Genomic DNA, 21,272 nt, shown 5'->3' on the forward strand with positions numbered 1-21,272 from the left:
GAACGTCCCAGGAAGGTAAGTCCTTACATCTATAAAGGTGTAAGGAACGTCCAAGGAAGGTAAGTCCTTACATCTATGGAGGTGTAAGGAACGTCCCAGGAAGCGCTGAAAGTAGGGTCTGGAAGTGGTTTGTAGTTGGGTGCGTGATTACTCAGAAAGCACGTGGAACCATACGAGTGCAAATACGTGGCTTTGGGATTTTACTTGCTGTTTAAGTATAATCATTATGATATCTATGACGGAATTCGGGAAAGCGGTTAAGATTTGAGTTCTGGAGGTGGGAAACACAGTGCCTGCACTATGAAGGCAGGGTGAAGAGTTCGGCTATTAAGTTATAGAAAGCGTTCCTATATTCTCCGGATCACCATGGACTAGCAGGCCTACTGCGACATTTCTTGTTTCTAATCTTTTTTCACAGGACCTGCTAGCCCTGTATATGCTACTCCTTACCTCCACTTCTTGCTGAAGAGGATCCCAGTCGAGAAACGAAAATAGTTTTAAATTTTATTGCTGTTTTATTAACCCGTGTAATATCTACAAGTGCCCGACTTATTGTTCTGAGACGAGACAGTAGGGTCACAGTTGGTGGCCTCTGATACAATCATGTGACGTAGGTGCTGGATGCAAAATCATCCTATTAGAACCCGCGTGACTGAATATTTACAGCATTGGGTCTGCTATCCGCACAGACTACGTTCAAGTCCCCGTTTATTCTTCTGTTAACACACAGACACACACACAGCTATGAATCGACCCCTCCAGTCACAACTGAGTACACACACACACATATACAACAGGCCTAGTGTCTAATCGACATGTGCCTAGGACAAAATGGTAACTATCACACGCACGCACGCGCGCACACACACACACACACACACACACAAGGTGGACAAAGACAGGATGTTCCAGAGATTGGACACAGTAACAAGGGGACACAGTTGGAAGCTGAAGACACAGATGAATCACAGGGATGTTAGGAAGTATTTCTTCAGCCACAGAGTAGTCAGTAAGTGGAATAGTTTGGGAAGCGATGTAGTGGAGGCAGGATCCATACATAGCTTTAAGCAGAGGTATGATAAAGCTCACGGCTCAGGGAGAGTGACCTAGTAGCGATCAGTGAAGAGGCGGGGCCAGGAGCTCGGACTCGACCCCCGCAACCTCAACTAGGTGAGTACAACTAGGTGAGTACACACACACACACACACACACACACACACACACACACACACACACAATTACTTCACATCGAAAGAACATTTTCACAATAATTTACACCACTTTTTAAACCAGGAAAATGTCTTTTACCATTACTCAACAAAAGCACAAAATTCCCACAGAAAGTAATAGAACATAGACAAGACTTGCGGACACTAGGGAGGGGGGGGGACTCTGTAATAGCCAGAGGCTCCGTAGGTGGGTGCAGTTAGACGGGAGGGGTGGATATAGGGTAAGTAGGGTGGGGGAGGAGGGGGCAGAACCCCCTGCCACGCCCAACAAGGAAAGCCCTTCTCCTCCAGCTGTTACACCTACTAACCCTCATCTACTCCCCAACGCCCTTTACCGGCTCCCCACGGCAAAATCTTACCACCACCGCTGGCCCCCTGCGGGTCTGGAGTGACGCTTTGATGAAGGGGAAAGTGAATAGGTGGGAAAAACAGGTAACGGCAACTCCCCCCCACTTGGTTCAGGAAGACTTCTGTTGAAGACATCTACTAAGTCTGTAAAGGCCGTGGCTCGGTAAGCCTGGCCTTTGGCCCACCTCTTAAGTTATGTGCTTTATTTGTCAGCGGAAACTCGCATGACCTGACGTTGATCATGTGATAATCAAGGCAATGGCTCTAAAAGAACATCAATGGCTCTAAAAAAAATCAATGACAAAGAATATCAATGACCAAAAGAGCATCAATGACTCCAAAAGAGCATCTTGGAAGGTGTGTTAGTTCTTAAAGAGTTATTTCCTCACTTTAAAGTTGTAGCATGTACTTGTAGAAATTATTATTGTATTATTACGTTTATACAAAGTCAATCAAATCCGATTTAGTGTGTGTGGGGGGGGGGGGGGGTAGAGTGGTTGAATAATTGCCTGGTCTCATCAAGCCCCAGTAGTTTCAATGCAATTCCAAACTTCCACAGTAGAGTTGAAATCTTAGAAGTGCGCCTCACCACCAAAAAAGGTAAGATTTATCAGGAAATAGGACAGGTGTTTCATGATGCAGGTCTTAGTCATCTAACCGAGGCCTTCCGCTGGTTTACAGTCCACCCCTTTAAAAATTATGGTTAAGACTACAATTATCGTACTTAACACCAAAGAAGGTAACACTCACCTGTCTCGGAGCGGCGATATCCTTGGGCCAGAACTGGAGAACTTTGGGCGTGTCGCAGATCCCGGAGTCCAGAACGAAGACTTTGCTGGTGACAACGAAGGCTTCTCTCAGAGGGGAAGTGAGAGTGATGGTAATGGTGTAGGTGCCGGAGTTGTGGAAGGTGTGCTCCTTGGTGGGTTTGGTTGTGTTCACTTTGCGCAGCCACCCAGCTTCGAAGTCCCAAGTGTAGGTGATGTGACTGCCTTTGTCAACAAGAACTGTGTAGTTGCGGGGCTTGCCCTTGATAACGGAGTCGTGATCAGCCAGACCTCTGACGCCACTTATTCTCTCCACCACCAAAACACTGACATTGTTTGATCTGACTTGGGAGATACTATTTATGACCTCAACGTAGAGGACCCATTCTCCGGTGCTCTCGAAATACTTGTGCCGGGTATGATAGTGGCTCTCGACCGGACTCCCGCCGCCTTCGCCGTACCAAAAGAATTCAGCATTACTGAGGGCCCCTGGCGGAGTTACTACGACCTCCAGAGGCGTTCTTTTGTCTTTTTGGATGACCACGTCTGTGGATTTGTTGTCCACCAGCAGGATAGCTGACTCCAGCTTCTCCTCGATTCTCACCAGTCCCACAGCCTGAAACAGAGACAAATACCAATGAAGACGCTAATTACAACAGGAAAATTTAAATATGATACAGAGTATAAGCCACTCGGAACTACTAACATACTAAGATATAGAAGATTTGTGAACCATATATACATCGTGTGGACGATAGTGGCTAGCTTATTGTGGACCCTATATTCATCCTGTGAACGGTACCGTCGCTCAAGTGCATTTCGATAAACAAAAGGCCTAAGAACTAGGCCCAAAAAAAGTTAACGAGTACATTTGTATATATATATATATATATATATATATATATATATATATATATATATATATATATATATATATATATATATATGTCGTGATGAATAGGCAGAACTTGCGATCTTGGCTTAAATAGCAACGTTCATCTTGCCATATAGGACAAGCGAAAATTTGTGTATACAATAATTTCGCCAAAATAATTCTGAACCTAACGAAAAAAATATATTTCGCTGTGTTTGTTTAGTATTAAATTATTGTAAACAAATCTAAAATATATTTAGTTGGGTTAGGCTAAAATAAATTTTTCTTGTTATAATAAGGTTAGGTAAGTTTTCTAAGATTCTTTTGGTGCAAAGTTAAAAATTTTTACATTAACATTAATGAAAAAAAATATATCTTTAAACGTATAAGAGAAAATTTTAGAAAGGACTTAATTTTAAATGAGTTCTGTTGCAAGAAGCACTTGAGAAAGCAGAAAAAAAAGTCTGACATTTTCCTGGCATAATCAAATATTTACTATTCTTATTATTTATGATAACTGCTGAACCTGCAAGCCTCATGCAATAAGTAATGAAGGAATGTAAAATAAAAAATGGAATACTATGCCATATTTTTGCATTCGTAAATAATTTACTCAACAACTGTTGTGGTCTGGAAACAATTCAGCCAACAGCCACCGAGGGCCTGGAAGACATACAATCCAGCCAACAGCCATCAAGGGCCTGGAAGACATATAATCCAGCCAACAGCCATCAAGGGCCTGGAAGATATACAATCTACCCAACAGCCACCGAGGGCCTGGAAGACATACAATCCAGCCACCAGCCACCGAGGGCCTGGAAGACATACAATCCAGCCAAGAACCACCGAGAGCCTGAAATACATACAATTCAGCCAACAGCCACCGAGGGGCTGGAAGACATACAATTCAGCCAACAGCCACCTACGGCCTGGAAGACATACAATCCAGCCAACAGCCATCAAGGGCCTGGAAGATATACAATCTACCCAACAGCCACCGAGGGCCTGAAAGACACACAATCCAGCCAACAGCCACCGAGGGCCTGAAAGACACACAATCCAGCCAACAGCCACCGAGGGCCTGGAAGACATACAATCCAGTCAAGAACCACCGAGAGCCTGAAATACATACAATTCAGCCAACAGCCACCGAGGGGCTGGAATACATACAATTCAGCCAACAGCTGCCGAGGGTCTGGAAGATAATAAAAGAAACGCTGATCCTAAAGGGAAATACGACCCGGCAGCCATAAAACTGCACAGAGGAGGACCCTTGAATATTGATATACATTGGGAACAGTTGCCGGGGTTTGCTCTCTCTCGCTCTCTCTCTCTCTCTCTTTCTCTCCCAGCATGATATACCCTTCATATACCCTTGAAGGTTTCGCGAGTTTTTCTACACTAGCAGATCGGTCCTATGGGCTCCGTACACACACACTCGGATGTAATAAGATCACAGTAAACAAATATTACAATATGCAAAACAACCACAGTGAAAAAAAAAATAGAAAATTTCCAAGCGCTTTCGTGATTTCTCACATTATCAAGCGATAATGTGAGAAATCACGAAACCGCTTGGAATTTCACTGTGGTTATTTTGCACACTCTTGGATGAGGCAGTGGTGGAGACAAACTCGAATATACAGCTTAAAGAGTGGATATGGTAAGTCCCAAAAGACCATAAGTCAGTGATGGAAATCTAAGTGGTATTCTTTGAACTAAACAAAAAAGTGATGAGACTTGTGCAACATCTGGGAATCTCTAATGAGGAGACGTTTCGCCAGGCAGCGGCTTCTTCAGTCCAATACAGGGGAGAACTGAGAAAGATGAGTTTAAAGTAATCAGTCCCTCAGCCTGGAGTCGACGTGTTTAGTCCATTGTGAGGGATACCCCAGAGGCATTCACTCCACTATGAAGGATACCCCTGAGAGATCCACTATGAAGGATACCCAAGAGGGAAGGCATCGTTGTGAGGGATACTCCCGAGGGAGTAGTGGTCAACAGAGTTAAATCGGAGGCTGCCATAGTGAAGAGCTCTGTTCCACAAGGCACAGTACTCGCCGCCATCTTATTCCTCATATCAGACATAGACAGAGATATACATCACAGCACCGTATCATCCTTTGCGGATGATACTAGGATCTGCATGAGGCTGTCATCTGCTGAGGACGCGGTTAACCTCCAAGAAGATATAAACAAAGTTTTCCAGTGGGCAACGGTAAACAATATGATGTTCAATGAGGACAAATTCCAACTACTCCGTTATGGAAAACTGGAGGAGATAATAACTAGAACAGAGTATACTACAGACTCTGGCCATACAATAGAGCGGAAAAATAATGTAAGGGACCTGAGAGTAGTAATGTCTGAGGATCTCACTTTCAAGGATCACAACAGTGCCACGATCGCACGTGCAAAGAAAATGATAGGATGGATAATGAGAACGTTCAAAACGAGAGATGCCAAGCCCATGATGATCCTTTTCAAATCACTTGTTCTCTCTAGGCTGGAATACTGCTGTACATTAACATCTCCATTCAAAGCAGGTGAAATCGCAGATCTAGAGAGTGTACAGAGATCCTTTACTGCACGTATAAGTTCTGTCAAGCACCTTAACTACTGGGAACGCTTGGAAGCACTTGACTTGTACTCGTTGGAACGCAGGAGGGAGAGATATATCATAATCTACACTTGGAAAATCTTGGAAGGAATGGTCCCAAATCTGCACACAGAAATCACTCACTACGAAAGTAAAAGACTGGGCAGGCGATGCAAAATGCCCCCAATAAAAAGTAGGGGCGCCATTGGTACACTAAGGGAAAACACCATAAGTGTCCGGGGCCCAAGACTGTTCAACAGCCTCCCATCAATCATTAGGGGAATTGCCAATAAACCCCTGGCTGCCTTCAAGAGAGAGCTGGACAGATACCTAAAGTCAGTGCCGGATCAGCCGGGCTGTGGCTCGTACGTTGGACTGCGTGCGGCCAGCAGTAACAGCCTAGTTGATCAGGCCTTGATCCATCGGGAGGCCTGGTCATGGACCGGGCCGCGGGGGTGGTGATCCCCGGAAAAGCCTCCAGGGAAGGTAACTACCGCGAGGGATACCCCTGAGGGAAGGTAACTACCGTGAGAGATGCCCTTGAGATATCCACTGTGAGGATTATCCCTGAGGTACCCACTGTGAGGGACACCCCTTGAGGTATCCACTATGAGGGTTACCACCTGAGGTATCCCTCACAGGGAAAGACATCCACTGGTACAGTAAATCACATCCCCCACGACTCCTTGGTTGTCTTTAACGCTGAAAAATACACATTAAATAACATTCCCACCAGCTGTAAAACCTTTTAAAGACGATCTCGGGGTAATTAAGCCATTTTCATTTTAGACATTTTTAATTAATATTTGTTTTTGGGGGTAAAAAGAGGCATTACTTTAAATTTGCATTTTCCCCTGAGGCGTCTGGACAGCGACGTTTGAAAATGAGCTCACTTGAAGGTTTAATATATCTTGTTTTAATGTCGTTTAAAAAAAACAGCTTCATAAATCTCGTCCCCCTGATTACATTCGCAGCGAACATTTACGTACTTTATAAGTTATGTGAGGAATGTTGTAAGTGAATGAGAAAAGTTAATGCGAGAGACTGCAAGTGTATGGTTAATAATTACGAGGCAGAGGTAGGTGCTAAGATTCGGCCTCTGAGGTAGGTGCTAAGATTCGGCCTCTGAGGTAGGTGCTAAGATTCGGCCTCTGAGGTAGGTGCTAAGATTCGGCCTCTGAGGTAGGTGCTAAGATTCGGCCTCTGCAATCATAAATAAGTGAGTACAACACACAACACAGGGATGTCAGAAACTATTTCTTCAGTTGGAGAATGATGTAGTAGAGGTAGGATCCATACATAGCTTTAGGAAGAGGTACGACATATTTCTTAGAGCATGGGGAGAGTGGACCTAGTAACGACCAGCGAAGAGGCAGGGCCAGGAGCTACGAATTGACCCCTGCAATCACAAATAGGTGAGTCCGCACACACTTAAATTCATACAGAACGAGTCTATGGTTCATTCATTGATGCAAAGAGACAAATGTGAGAAGGAAACGTAGAAAGCAGAGAACACTGGAGAATAGGGAAGTAAGCAGTAAAGCCAGAAACAACACACATGAATAAGAAGAACGACTGGACGACAATCTGAGAATAACATAGCATCAAAAGTCAAATCTTAGCCAAGGTTGTTATACAGTCAATCTGAAGAAAACTGAAAGATCAGGTAATAAGACTAAGGAAGGAAGGAGGCAAGCTCACTACAAATGACCAGGAAGTCTTGAAGGAGCTGAACAAAAGATTTAAGGAGGCATTTTAAGTGAAAACAGATATTACCAGAGTCAAAGAACACCGGAGTACTGGACACATTTACATCAGGAGAAGAGGTGAAGAAACTACCTACCAAGGCAGATACCTCAAAGGAAATGGGACCATACAGCATCTCTCTATGGGCTCTTAGAAAAGAGGCTGAAGAACTGTGTGAACCACTAGCCGCGATCTTCATCAAGTCAACTGAAACAGGGCAGCTGCCGGAAGTGTGGAAAAGAGCGAATACATTATCAGAATTTAGAGGAGAGGACAGACAGATGATAACGTTAACCAAAAGCCAGTGTGAGTGATATGCACAATGTGTAAGGTTATGGAAAATGTTATCAGGAAAAGAGTAGTGGAGCCCCTGGAAAGAAGATTACAAGGAAGCTGATGTTAAGAGAGAGAGATGGGCGAACCGTAAAGTATTCGACACAGTGGTTCGCAAGAGGCTGGAACAAAATCTAGAGGAGCAGGCAGGAATAACAGGAAAAGCACTACTGTGGATGAAGGAATACTTAAAAGGAAAGAAACAACGAGTTACTGTCCAGAAAAATGTGTTGGAATGAGCAACTATAACAAGTGGAGTTCCACAAGGATCAATACTGGGATCAAAACTGTTTCTTGTGTACGTAAACAACATATCAGAGGTTTCCAGTGTTTGCAAATGATGTGAAACTAATGAAGCGAATACAAACAGAAGCAAACCAGGAAGGACTACGAATTTATCTGGACAAGTTGCAGGATTGGTCCGAGAAGTGGCTATTAGAATTTAACCACTGCAAATGCAAAGTTATGAAAATCGAGGGAGGGAAAAGACGATAGAAAACAGAGTACAGTCTAGGGATGACACGGCTGCAAACCTCCCTGAAACAGAAGGGTCTCGAGGTGAGCACAGTTCAGAGCATCTCGCCTAGACACCTAAACAGCGAAGTGGCAGATACAGTTAAGTGGTAAATATAGTGCTCTGGTAGATAGAGCGAAGTGGTAGATACAGCGGAGTGGTAGATATGGAATCCACACAAAACTTTTAGGAATAAGTATGATAAGACCTCACGCAGTCAAGAGAGAATAACCCCAGTAAAGACCAGGGGAGAAGCGGGGGCAGGAGTCTAGACTCGACCCCCACCCCTGGAACCACAAACATGCGAGTACAAATGAGTACACACACACGCACAGTTACACATACATATAGCTGCAATACAGCCAACTCTGGTGAAAGCTCCAGTCAAAGTGACGGTATAAATTTATGTCAGAAAACACATCAGAGAAATAGATATACATTAATTCTGCCGTGTTGGAGCCGCACTGATAATTTACGAAGAAAACTGTATAAAGTGAAGAGTTGGCCAATAATGAGGCTGGCCGGTTTCCATAAGGCTGATACTATACCTCTTGCCAAAAGCGACTTTGTGAAGAGATGTTATAAGGCTCAAAGTTCCTAGTGGCTATTTTTCATAAGGCTGCTGCTATACCTCTTGCCAACAGCGACTTTGTGAAGAGATGTTATAAGGCTCAAAGTCCCCAGTGACTATTTTCCATAAGGCTGATACTCAACCTCTTGCCAAAAGCGACTTTGTGAAGAGAAGTAATAAGGCTCAAAGTCCCCAATGTTTTTTTTTTCCATTAGGCTGATGGAAAATAACCACTGAGAAAAGCGAGTTTGTGAAGAGATGTGATAGGGTTCAAACTCTCCCAATGGCCAGTTCCATTAGGCTGATGCTGCACCCCTTAAGAAAAACAACCTTGTGAAGAGAAGTGCTAAGGCTCAAATTACCAACAAGTTCACCATTCATAAATCGGCAGAGTAGGGGTGGTCACGGGAGTTAACTGATGATAACCCAAGATTTGAGCCTTACTGTATATTGGCACAGAGGCGACAGTTGCGTAAAGTATGGGTAGGCATCGTCACAGGGGACATACTTCCATGGAACACAAAACCATAGAGGCGAAAATCACGTCCAAGGAGGAAAAATGGGGGAGGGAAGAAAGAGGACAGAGGAAAAGGGTGAGGGAAGGAAAGAGAGGATGGAAGAGGGAGGGGGGATAGGGGGGAAAGAGGAGAGAAGAGCATGGGCATAAATCCCCGAAAACCGCAGTAATATATCTCAGCTGCGTCGTCTCCATGCCGATTTTAAACCTTATTTCCAACTCTCATAAGACTGCCTCTCCCTTACCCTCCCTCCCCCTACCATCCTCATACATCATTCTGATTCTCACCATCACCAAAGAAGTGTTAGAACTGCCTACACTAAGTTCTTATTCTAAGTCAATATACAAGTTTAGATTTTAATAGGTTAGATAAATACATGGGTGGGTGTGAGTTGGACCTGACTAGCCTGTGCTAGTAGGTTTGATGCCGTGTTCCTTTCTTAAGTGGATGTGACCTGGACCTCACTAGGTTGGGTCAGAGGCATAAGTCGGTAGGAGACTTGGACCTGCCTTGCATGGGCCAGCAGGCCTGCTGCAGTGTTCCTTCTTTATATTCTTATGAGTAAATTAGAATGAACCAGTAAGTCAAACAACAGAGAGAGAGAGAGAGAGAGAGAGAGAGAGAGAGAGAGAGAGAGAAAATGCGGTACAATCTAATCTCTTACTGACAACATTTCGCCCACACAAGTGTTTTTTTACCAAGTCACAAACTATACATTTTTTTTTTTTGGGGGGGGGGGAGAGGGCAATGAAGTTTGAAGCCTATCACTAAAGCCATTTAAGGCTGCGCGTTGAAGATTTACTTCACACCACTAAACAAGACCACGTTAATCCCTGATAAAGGGGATTTAACTCCTCTCAGCATACTGTGTATACGCCGGGAGAAAAACACCTCTTTCTTGTTTATACAGATCAATTTTACAGACCAAGAGCTGTTATCCTATTTCAATTCATTTCCATCTGAGGTATACTACCCCTCCCCCCATCCCAGGATGCCACCCACACCAGTCGACTAACACCCAGGTTAGGTTAGGTAAGATTTGTGAGGAAACAGGACAAGCGTTTTCTGACGAGGGTCTAAGTCATGCAATGACCCAGAGCTGGAGCTTTTGGTCATCTGACCGAGGCCTTCCACTGGCTTACCCCTCCACCCCCTTAAAAATTACGGATATCATTAAAACATTTGTACATATCTGTAACACCCAGGTACCTACTGACTGCTAGGCGAACAGGGACAGCAGGTGTAAGGAAACACCCAACATTTCCAGCCATACCGGGGATCGAACCACGGACACTCTAGGTGTAAGTGCCCTCTCTCTCTCTCCCTCTACTGTGTGTGTATGTTGTACCATTCATCGCCAAAGTCAAACAGGAGGGTGCAGCACAGTCTCCAGCACTCAGCAACAGTGCAGCACAGTCTCCAGCACTCAGCAACAGTGCAGCACAGTCTCCAGCACTCAGCAACAGTGCAGCACAGTCTCCAGCACTCAGCAACAGTGCAGCACAGTCTCCAGCACTCAGCAACAGTGCAGAACAGTCTCCAGCACTCAGCAACAGTGCAGCACAGTCTCCAGCACTCAGCAACAGTGCAGCACAGTCTCCAGCACTCAGCAACAGTGCAGCACAGTCTCCAGCACTCAGCAACAGTGCAGCACAGTCTCCAGCACTCAGCAACAGTGCAGCACAGTCTCCAGCACTCAGCAACAGTGCAGCACAGTCTCCAGCACTCAGCAAGAGTGCAGCACAGTCTCCAGCACTCAGCAACAGTGCAGAACAGTCTCCAGCACTCAGCAACAGTGCAGCACAGTCTCCAGCACTCAGCAACAGTGCAGCACAGTCTCCAGCACTCAGCAACAGTGCAGCACAGTCTCCAGCACTCAGCAACAGTGCAGCACAGTCTCCAGCACTCAGCAACAGTGCAGCACAGTCTCCAGCACTCAGCAACAGTGCAGCACAGTCTCCAGCACTCAGCAACAGTGCAGCACAGTCTCCAGCACTCAGCAACAGTGCAGCACAGTCTCCAGCACTCAGCAACAGTGCAGCACAGTCTCCAGCACTCAGCAACAGTGCAGCACAGTCTCCAGCACTCAGCAACAGTGCAGCACAGTCTCCAGCACTCAGCAACAGCGCAGCACAGTCTCCAGCACTCAGCAACAGCGCAGCACAGTCTCCAGCACTCAGCAACAGCGCAGCACAGTCTCCAGCACTCAGCAACAGTGCAGCACAGTCTCCAGCACTCAGCAAGAGTGCAGCACAGTCTCCAGCACTCAGCAACAGTGCAGCAGTCTCCAGCACTCAGCAACAGTGCAGCACAGTCTCCAGCACTCAGCAACAGTGCAGCACAGTCTCCAGCACTCAGCAACAGTGCAGCACAGTCTCCAGCACTCAGCAACAGCGCAACACAGTCTCCAGCACTCAGCAACAGTGCAGCACAGTCTCCAGCACTCAGCAACAGTGCAGCACAGTCTCCAGCACTCAGCAACAGTGCAGCACAGTCTCCAGCACTCAGCAACAGTGCAGCACAGTCTCCAGCACTCAGCAACAGTGCAGCACAGTCTCCAGCACTCAGCAACAGTGCAGCACAGTCTCCAGCACTCAGCAACAGCGCAGCACAGTCTCCAGCACTCAGCAAGAGTGCAGCACAGTCTCCAGCACTCAGCAACAGTGCAGAACAGTCTCCAGCACTCAGCAACAGTGCAGAACAGTCTCCAGCACTCAGCAACAGTGCAGAACAGTCTCCAGCACTCAGCAACAGTGCAGCACAGTCTCCAGCACTCAGCAAGAGTGCAGCACAGTCTCCAGCACTCAGCAACAGTGCAGCACAGTCTCCAGCACTCAGCAACAGTGCAGCACAGTCTCCAGCACTCAGCAACAGTGCAGCACAGTCTCCAGCACTCAGCAAGAGTGCAGCACAGTCTCCAGCACTCAGCAACAGTGCAGCACAGTCTCCAGCACTCAGCAACAGTGCAGCACAGTCTCCAGCACTCAGCAACAGTGCAGCACAGTCTCCAGCACTCAGCAAGAGTGCAGCACAGTCTCCAGCACTCAGCAACAGTGCAGCACAGTCTCCAGCACTCAGCAACAGTGCAGCACAGTCTCCAGCACTCAGCAACAGTGCTTCCAACATTCGTGTACTGCCATAGCAAGTAAGACAAACTGGTTGTTCTTTTACTCAAAGACAGACAACGGCAGAGGACAAAAACTTTTCCTAGTCTACAACCACTTAGCTTAATGAAAACAAGCATTAACAACTGCAGTATATCTGGAGAGACTTGGTATACCCGGGGATTTTCAGTATATCTCAGAAGAGAGGGGGAGGCTCTTGGAATATCTGAGGGGTCTTGAAATATCTGGGAATTCATGGAATATTTGATAGTTCTTGGAATATCTGAGGGTTCTTGGAATATCTGAGAGTTCTTGGAATATCTGGGAGTTCTTGGAATATCTGAGAGTTCTTGGAATATCTGAGAGTTTTTGGAATATCTGGTCACTCACATCACTCAATGTGTTGTACAACTCCAACGTTAGCTTACCAGTATTCTCTATAATGTTCGCTTTATGTAACTATATTTTTGTTCGTTTCTTCGTAATTTATAAAGGTTCCATGTGAGTGAAGTCACTTTTTATTCACAATCCACATCCATAATTCGTTCTGTATCAATGGACAAAGGTGTCAGAATATTTACAAGAAAAGGGGAAATATCCCTAACTGTTATGCCGAAGATGATAACGGGTTCATTGTTAGGCATGGACTCTGTGCGGAGAGTGGCACCTCACCCAGAGGAGAGGCCACTACCCGACCCCTAGGCACAAACCACTCAAACCTCGTCACTGTGCTAAAGTTGACACGGTATTTCTATTAAAACAAGGTAAGTCAGTAGTGTGCTGTTAGACTATTCTATATGACAGTTACACAGTGGGAACGAAGGTTGGCTGTTTCCTTGTCATATTCCATCACACAGGATGGGTCATATAGTGTTGATATCTGTCAGTCTGAGCTGACAGACTTCAGTAGGGCAATGAGGATATCATCAAGTACTCAGCACTGGACGGGAAGAAACTGAAGAGGAAAGGTAGAGATTTGTTACAGATCCTCAGCAAGGGCCTGTACAGTACCTCTGATACCCTCTTCAACATCCATGAGATTTTTCTCTCATTAATTTGGATATGCCCAGTTCCCCCAGGTGCATTTTTACCTCTTACGTCATAACTCTCTGGCTGTGGATCATGTGGTATAACTCATCTTACCCACCTTGAGACAGCTACTTCTTTCCCAGTGTGAATATTTCTTTGAATCTTTTATGGACTTCGTCACATTTTTTTGGACATCTTCTATGAGTTCTTGCCTATGTGTCTTCAGTTTGATGTGACAAAACTGCTATACGATTTTTACACCGTTTTATTATTTTAGAATGTTTCTTTGAAGTCATTCCGCACAATTCTTACTTCATTATATAACAATAGTTATAAATGACCATAAGTTTTAAAGGGGTGGACCGGTAAGCCAGCGGAAGGCCTCAGTCAGATGACCAAAAGCTCCAAAGGCGGGTCATCTGACTAAGACCCGCGTCAGGAAACATTTGTCCTGTTTCCTGACGAACCTTACCTAACCTAACCTCTTACTTCACTTTCAATTCATCTCGTTCTCAGTTTTATCCACGCTCACTTGTCGTCGGTTTTTGCTTCCATACGTTGCTTATTAAGCTGTGGTATATCTCTCAACTACTTCCTCTTGTACTGGGCTCAATCTTTCTGTGGGTAAAGCTCACCTCTGGGCCAGTAAATTCATCATGTCTCGTTGTTCTTCCATCAAGTCCATTATGTTTCCAAAAGGAACTCTATTATTCTCTCATTCTCTTCTGATATGCTTGTCTCTTACACCCGGCCACGCATGTACGGACGCGCGCGCGCGTGTACTCACCTAGTCGTGGCCGCTTTATCGTTTGTCGTTACTAGGTCCACTCTCTCCCTGCTCCATGAGCTTTAGCATACGTCTTCTTAAAGCTATGCATGGATCCTGCCTCCACTACATCACTCTCCAGATTGTTCCACTTCCTAGCAATTCTGACTGAAGAAATACTTCCTAACATGCATGTGACTCACCTGAGTGAGTGTGAGTGAGTGTGAGTGTGTGTGTGTGTGTGTGTGTGTGTGTGTGTGTGTGTGTGTGTGTGTGTGTGTGTACATACACCTATTCGAGTTCACGAAATATTTAATATCAATCTGGTACATTTGGACGCACACTGGTACAATAATAACTGGTCCAGACCTGAAGAGAGTTCCCTATACTTAATAATCCTATGCCTGAAAGTAAGCTCCATCTGTGGGAACTTAGTCCCAGTTTTTTTTTTTAAATAAACAAATAACTCACGTGACACAGGAGATACATTTGCTGCCGAAGTGGCTAGATGGCAGCACAAGAGCATATGGATGCACAAAAGGCCTAGGAACTAGGCCCCACAAGGGTCAACAGGAGTACATCTGGATTTATATATCTACAGTTCACTTATCTGTTACAAGCAAATTTGGGAAATTTACTTAGTATGTCTTGTATCTTATTTTTATCCATGGGGAAGTGGAACAGAATTCTTCCTCCGAGAGCCATGCGTGTCGTATGAGGCTACCAAAATACCGGGAGCAAGGGGGTAGTAACCCCCTCCTCCAGTATAAATTATAAAATGTAAAAAAAGAAGAAAGCTTGACCTTTCTTCCTTTTTTTCGGTCATCCGGTGTTAATGATGAAATAGCCGCACTTAAGAGCCTGAAACGTTTCGTAAGTTTCAGTCTCCGAACTGCACGTTGGAAACTGACACACATATGCAACATCTGGCTATCTTTATTTTAGACGTTTCTCCATCCAGTGGCTTTATCAATACATATTCTAGGACATAATTTGAAGACAGTCCTAGAATCGGTATTGATAAAGCCACTGGATGGAGAAACGTCTAAAATATAGACAGATGTTGCACATGTGTCTCAGTTTTCATGTTGTCGGTATTGTATACTATTCTTGTGTAAGTGCGAGTTATCTGTGTATTGTTCCAGTCACGGTATTGTGCATTTTAATTTTATATGTGAGTGAAGAACTTCAGATCTTTTGATATAAAATGATATTATTGGATGATACGTCACTCTAGAAATTTAACGATATTGTCCCAAGTTAGTTTAGCTGAATGCAAATGTCCAGGTGATCGAACTGAAACTCGGTGCAGTGTGGAGGAGCTGTCTACATGGATCAGTAGGTCTAGTCCACTGTGTGGAAGAGCTGTCTACATGGATCAGTAGGTCTAGTCCACTGTGTGGAGGAGCTGTCTACATGGATCAGTAGGTCTAGTCCACTGTGTGGAGGAGCTGTCTACATGGATCAGTAGGTCTAGTCCACTGTGTGGAGGAGCTGTCTACATGGATCAGTAGGTCTAGTCCACTGTGTGGAGGAGCTGTCTACATGGATCAGTAGGTCTAGTCCACTGTGTGGAGGAGCTGTCTACATGGATCAGTAGGTCTAGTCCACTGTATGGAAGAGCTGTCTACATGGATCAGTAGGTCTACTCCACTGTATGGAAGAGCTGTCTACATGGATCAGTAAGTCTACTCCACTGTATGGAAGAGCTGTCTACATGGATCAGTAGGTCTATTCCTCTGTTTCTTATTCCTTTGCTTTAATAAGATAATTGTTTAACATGGCGGCAGCGGTCATCGCTCCAGCCTTGGCAGCTACCTTAATGCTGCTGGAGAGCTCTTGATCAAAGGAAATAAATTTACTCTGAATGCTCTATTTTCCTCTTTCAACGTCAAGATGGCCTGAACACATCGACTCCAGGCTGAGGGACTGATTACCTCAAACTCCTTGTCATCTTTCTCCGTTCTCTGTATTGGACTGAAGAAGTCACTGGCTGGCGAAACGTATCGTCAATATAGATTCCCAAATGCTGCACAAGTGTCTCATTCTTCGAATATCAATGAATGTTAAACGGTAAACCCATGCGAGTCATTCAGTGCAAGACGTGATGGGAGGGAGGCTCGATCCTCAGTCTGCTGAGCGCCAGGTAGACGCGCTGCCCATCTGCACTCACCTAGTCACTAAACTGGAATAACATTAACCAGTTACCAGTCACTTAGAGCTTTAATTTTTCAGTTAATTTGTCTAATATGCATCAATGGTCATGTGTTTTGATATCTAAACTAGTTCAACATTCATTCCTTGCAAATTTATCAATATTCAACATTTTTAGATACGTTAATATAGCCGTGATACTGAAGTCACTCATGTTTAGCAGTTCTGGCTCACTTCCTGCAGAGAAGTCACGTAACCGATGTATATTTCAGTAAGACCCCCGTATCCGTGGGGAATACGTTCCAAGGACCTGCCATGGATACCAAAACCGTGGACAGTAGCAAACCTCATTTATGTAAGTCCCATACATACCTATTGTGATAAATTATACACAATAAGTGGAGAAGAAATGGTGTGAGGTCCGGCAGTGCGTCCTGCTTCACTGATGTCTACGCTGTAACTGCCTGATGCCCGTGGGCGCTGACAGAATACGAACTCCACAGGTCAGGCGCCGCTGACCTATGGGCGATTCAAACTCTATTATCATATTCCTAAATGTGACACTAGGTAACGGTCTCTTAAAGTACCACTAACGATAATCCCCAGTGAGGTAGCCTGGTCTGGGACTGGGACGAGGGGGCGTCGACACCCCTACAAAAAAGTTCTCTGAGATGAGGTCAAAAATTTCCCCGACACGGGTTGTAGCTTTGACCACCTGACTTGAGAAGTAATCATCTACCGTGTTAGTCTACTAACTTCTTGATCTCCAGTGAGGTCAGTCATTTACCAGGTTAATTAGTCTACTTGTCTCTTGATCCCGTGATAAGATTTTACAACTGGCATTAAGTTCACTAATATTTCGCACTGTAAGTGCATTAATAATAGTAATATTACTACTAATAATAACAACAACAACAACAATAACAATAATTCTACAAGGAGTCATTAGCATCCATATCTTAGAGAGAGAGAGAGAGAGAGAGAGAGAGAGAGAGAGAGAGAGAGAGAGAGAGAGAGAGAGAGAGAGAGAGAGAGAGAGACATACAGATAGACACAATCAGAAGGGAGAATTTAGATACCTTAGGCTGAAGTTGTGCAAAGTTAGTAGGTAAGTGTGTACTCTTCCTCCGTCTCGTAATCTCCATCCCTCAACACACACAATAATGTAAAATGTCATGATAAAATATTTAAAATTAATATGGTGCAGCAAAGACAGTAGATGAGGGAAGCGTAGGAGGAAAAGGTGAAGGGGAATTAGGAGAAGAGAAAGAAGGAAAAGAGGATGGAAGTAAAGAAAGGGAAGAAGCAGAGGAAATGAGAGGGCAAGGGAGGAAAGGATGAAGGAGAGTATGGGAAGCACAAGAAGAAACAGGAGGGGTTTTCCCCTCCTGCAGTAGTAAGAGGAGACGGATGAGGGAAGAGGAAGAGGAGTAGGAAGATGAAGAGGAAGAGGGGGGAGAAATAAATGAGCAGGGTAGGAACGACTATATTCCTCTTGCTCCATGAAAAAGAAAAATCTGGCTGAAGGTTTTCATGTGACGAAGGAAACTGTTACTAGAAGCGTGAGGCAGGTACGACCACCCAGGACCACCCAGAACTACCCACCACCACCCAGGACCACCCACCACCATCCACACCAACTCAGAACTACCCACCACCATCCAAGATCACCTACCACTACCCAGGCCAACCCAGCACTACCCAAGACCACCCACCACCACGGAGAACTACCCACCACCACCCAGGCCCACCCACCACTACCCAGAACTATCCACCACCACCCAGGACCACCCAGGACTCTACCCAGGACCACCCAGGCCTCTACCCAGGACCATCCAGGCCTCCACCCAGGCCTCCACCCAGGACCACCCAGGCCTCCACCCACGACCACTCACCAGTACCCAGGCCTCCACCCACCACCAGCACCCAGGACCACCCACCACAAAGGACCACACACCACCACCACCACCCAGGTCTCCACCCACGACCACGTAGGCCTTCACCCACCACCCACGACCACGTAGGCCTTTACCCACCACCCACGACCACGTAGGCCTTCACCCACCACCCACGACCACGTAGGCCTTCACCCACCACCCACGACCACCCAGGGCTCCACCCACGACCACGCAGGCCTTCACCCACCACCCACGACCACCCAGGGCTCCACCCACGACCACGCAGGCCTTCACCCACCACCCACGACCACCCAGGGCTCCACCCACCACCACGCAGGCCTTCACCCACCACCCACGACCACCCAGGGCTCCACCCACCACCACGCAGGCCTTCACCCACCACCCACGACCACCCAGGGCTCCACCCACCACCACGCAGGCCTTCACCCACCACCCACGACCACCCAGGGCTCCACCCACCACCACCATTTGACGAAGATGCTGAGATAACGAAACGAGGTGATGGAAAAGAAAGTAAACTAGAGAAAGGTGTGTAGAGAAATTGTTGTGCCAGACGTGACACTGAGGTGATGTCTCAGCCTTATATAGCCTTCTGCTGTTCTATTATTATAACAGGACCTTGATAATGTGAGAAATCACGAAAGCGCTTGAAATTTCACCATTTTTTTTACAGTGGTTGTTTTCCATATTTGTGACATCACTTGTTTGTGATCTTATTGCATTACTAACACAGGTTATGTAACTACAGTAATGACTATAACCACAGTCTTTAAAAGTGTGGACTGGTAAGCCAGCGGAAGGCCTTGGTCAGATGGTGGGTCATCATATGCCTAAGACCTGGGTCTGGAAAATACCTGTCCTGTTTCCTGACAAATCTTACCTAACCTGTGATACGTTTTATTGATTGCAATGGAGCAATCAATAGAGCAAACAAACAATATTAAATACCAAAAAACATACACCAGAAGCTTTTAAATACCCATATATTCTACACGCATACTTAGGTATTTAAACGAGATTTTGGCAGATACCAAAATGGAGAGAGTTTAAGTTCTCTTGCTAGTTATAGCTCATACACCCAGAGAAATGAGCTTCAGTATGTATTAATCAGCTGAAAGCACACGAGGGGCTGACTTTCTAGATGAATTCTAGTTACAAGGAAAGCTGGCCTGGGGCCCACTCTATCTCACTATGATTGGTTTGACTTTTACTCTGAATGGATGGACAAATGTTGCAATAATCTGGCAGGAACAAATGTTACATATACACCTACGTCTCCATTCTGAACATTATCAATATTCATATTCATATATGTCCCTGCACATCAGCATTCACAAATCTACATTACCCAGGTGACTCCTTTTTCTCACTCTAACCTAAATATCTACTTTTACCGTAACTATTACTACCAATGAGTAGATGAATGAAATATGTGCACTGCCTGGGCATCTTGAGAGACGTTTCGCCCACCAGGAGACTTTAACTGTGGCCCGTGGCCTGGTAGGCAAAGCTCTCATTGCACACGCTGAAGGTCCGTGGTTCGAGTCCCGGCAAGGGTGGAAACATTGACTGCGTTTCCTTACATCTGTAGTCCCTGTTCACCCATCAGTGAAATGGGTACTTGGGTGTTAGTCGAGTGGTGTGGGTCGCATCCCAGGACAAAACTGACCTAGTCTGCCAGAAATATTCTGCATAACAAGGGGCTTTCTATGGTCTGTATCCCTTGTATATGTACTGGTAGAAATACAGATTATATTATAATACGTATGAGAACGAAGCTTCTTAGAGTGTGGACAGAGAAAGAGGCGGAACGATGCTGTTCTCCCTCCTCCATCTCACCCACCACCACGACGTTCACCACCTTTTTCCCTACCTCCTGGAAGCCTTTGAAGGCTTTCAATAGCTTTCATACTCTCGCAGTCCGTCCCTGGTCCAGCCTGTCTGGTGCTTGCCTAATCAAACAGGTTGTTATTACTAGCGGCCCGCTGGCCCACATGGTATTTCTGATTTTTTTATTTTTTGTCCCATTCAGCTCTCTGAATGTTGATGCTAAATTTATTGAACCACTCTTCCCGTGTACTATTTCTGTGAGTGTGCTACCCCTGTATTTATTATTTTTGTTTAAATTTGTACATTTGTTTTGTGACTATGTCAGGGTCCAAGACTGTTCGACTGCCTCCCACCATACATAAGGGGGATTACCAATAGACCCCTGACTGTCTTCAAGAGGGAGCTGGACAGACACCTAGAGTCAGTACCTGACCAGCCGGGCTGTGGTTCTTATATCAGTTTACGTGCAGCCAGCAGTAAAAGCCTGGTTGGTCAGGCCCTGATCCACCGCAAGGCATGCTCATGGACCGTGCCGCGGGGGCGCCGACCCTCGGAATACCCTCCAGGTATACTCCAAGTATGACTCTGATTATTTGTTCGTGAAGATCAGATCTAGTGTACTATCATTCCAAGTAGGTTCTGTAATCTGTTGGTTCGATGCAACTCTTGACAAGTCCCAGCAGCGCTCTGGTATCTGTTGAGCTGTTTACGTGCTTCCTGGGACTATTTCCAGTGCAACGTCGTGATTTACCATCTTCCACTTCCTCCATCACCACCACCACTTAAACCACTTTCTCCCCCTTGCTCTTCTTCCTCCATCTCTATCTCCTCCTCTCTCACCTTTGCTTCAATCTCTTCCTCCACCACCACTCTCTTCTACCGGTACCAACCCCTCCTCCTCCCCAGGTAATTACCTGAGCCGGGCAGCCACCTGGAAAATATCTGGCTGCTGCTTCCTACACTTCACGGTC

At 45.6% G+C, this 21,272-nt stretch overlaps 1 protein-coding gene across 1 annotated transcript in view; it reads right to left on the minus strand.

Annotated features, from left to right (window-relative positions):
• Positions 1–2,252: 2,252 nt before the first annotated feature.
• The window catches only part of LOC138854655 (polycystin-1-like protein 1), a 416,726-nt gene continuing 397,706 nt past the window's right edge, over positions 2,253–21,272 (minus strand). Inside the window, exon 2 of the mRNA XM_070099008.1 lies at positions 2,253–2,960. Coding sequence (XP_069955109.1) covers positions 2,268–2,960 — 693 coding nt within the window. The 3' untranslated portion in view covers positions 2,253–2,267. The remainder of the gene's footprint in view (positions 2,961–21,272) is intronic.

The sequence above is a fragment of the Cherax quadricarinatus genome, chromosome 66, assembly GCF_038502225.1.
Source record: "Cherax quadricarinatus isolate ZL_2023a chromosome 66, ASM3850222v1, whole genome shotgun sequence".
NCBI lineage: Eukaryota > Metazoa > Arthropoda > Malacostraca > Decapoda > Parastacidae > Cherax > Cherax quadricarinatus.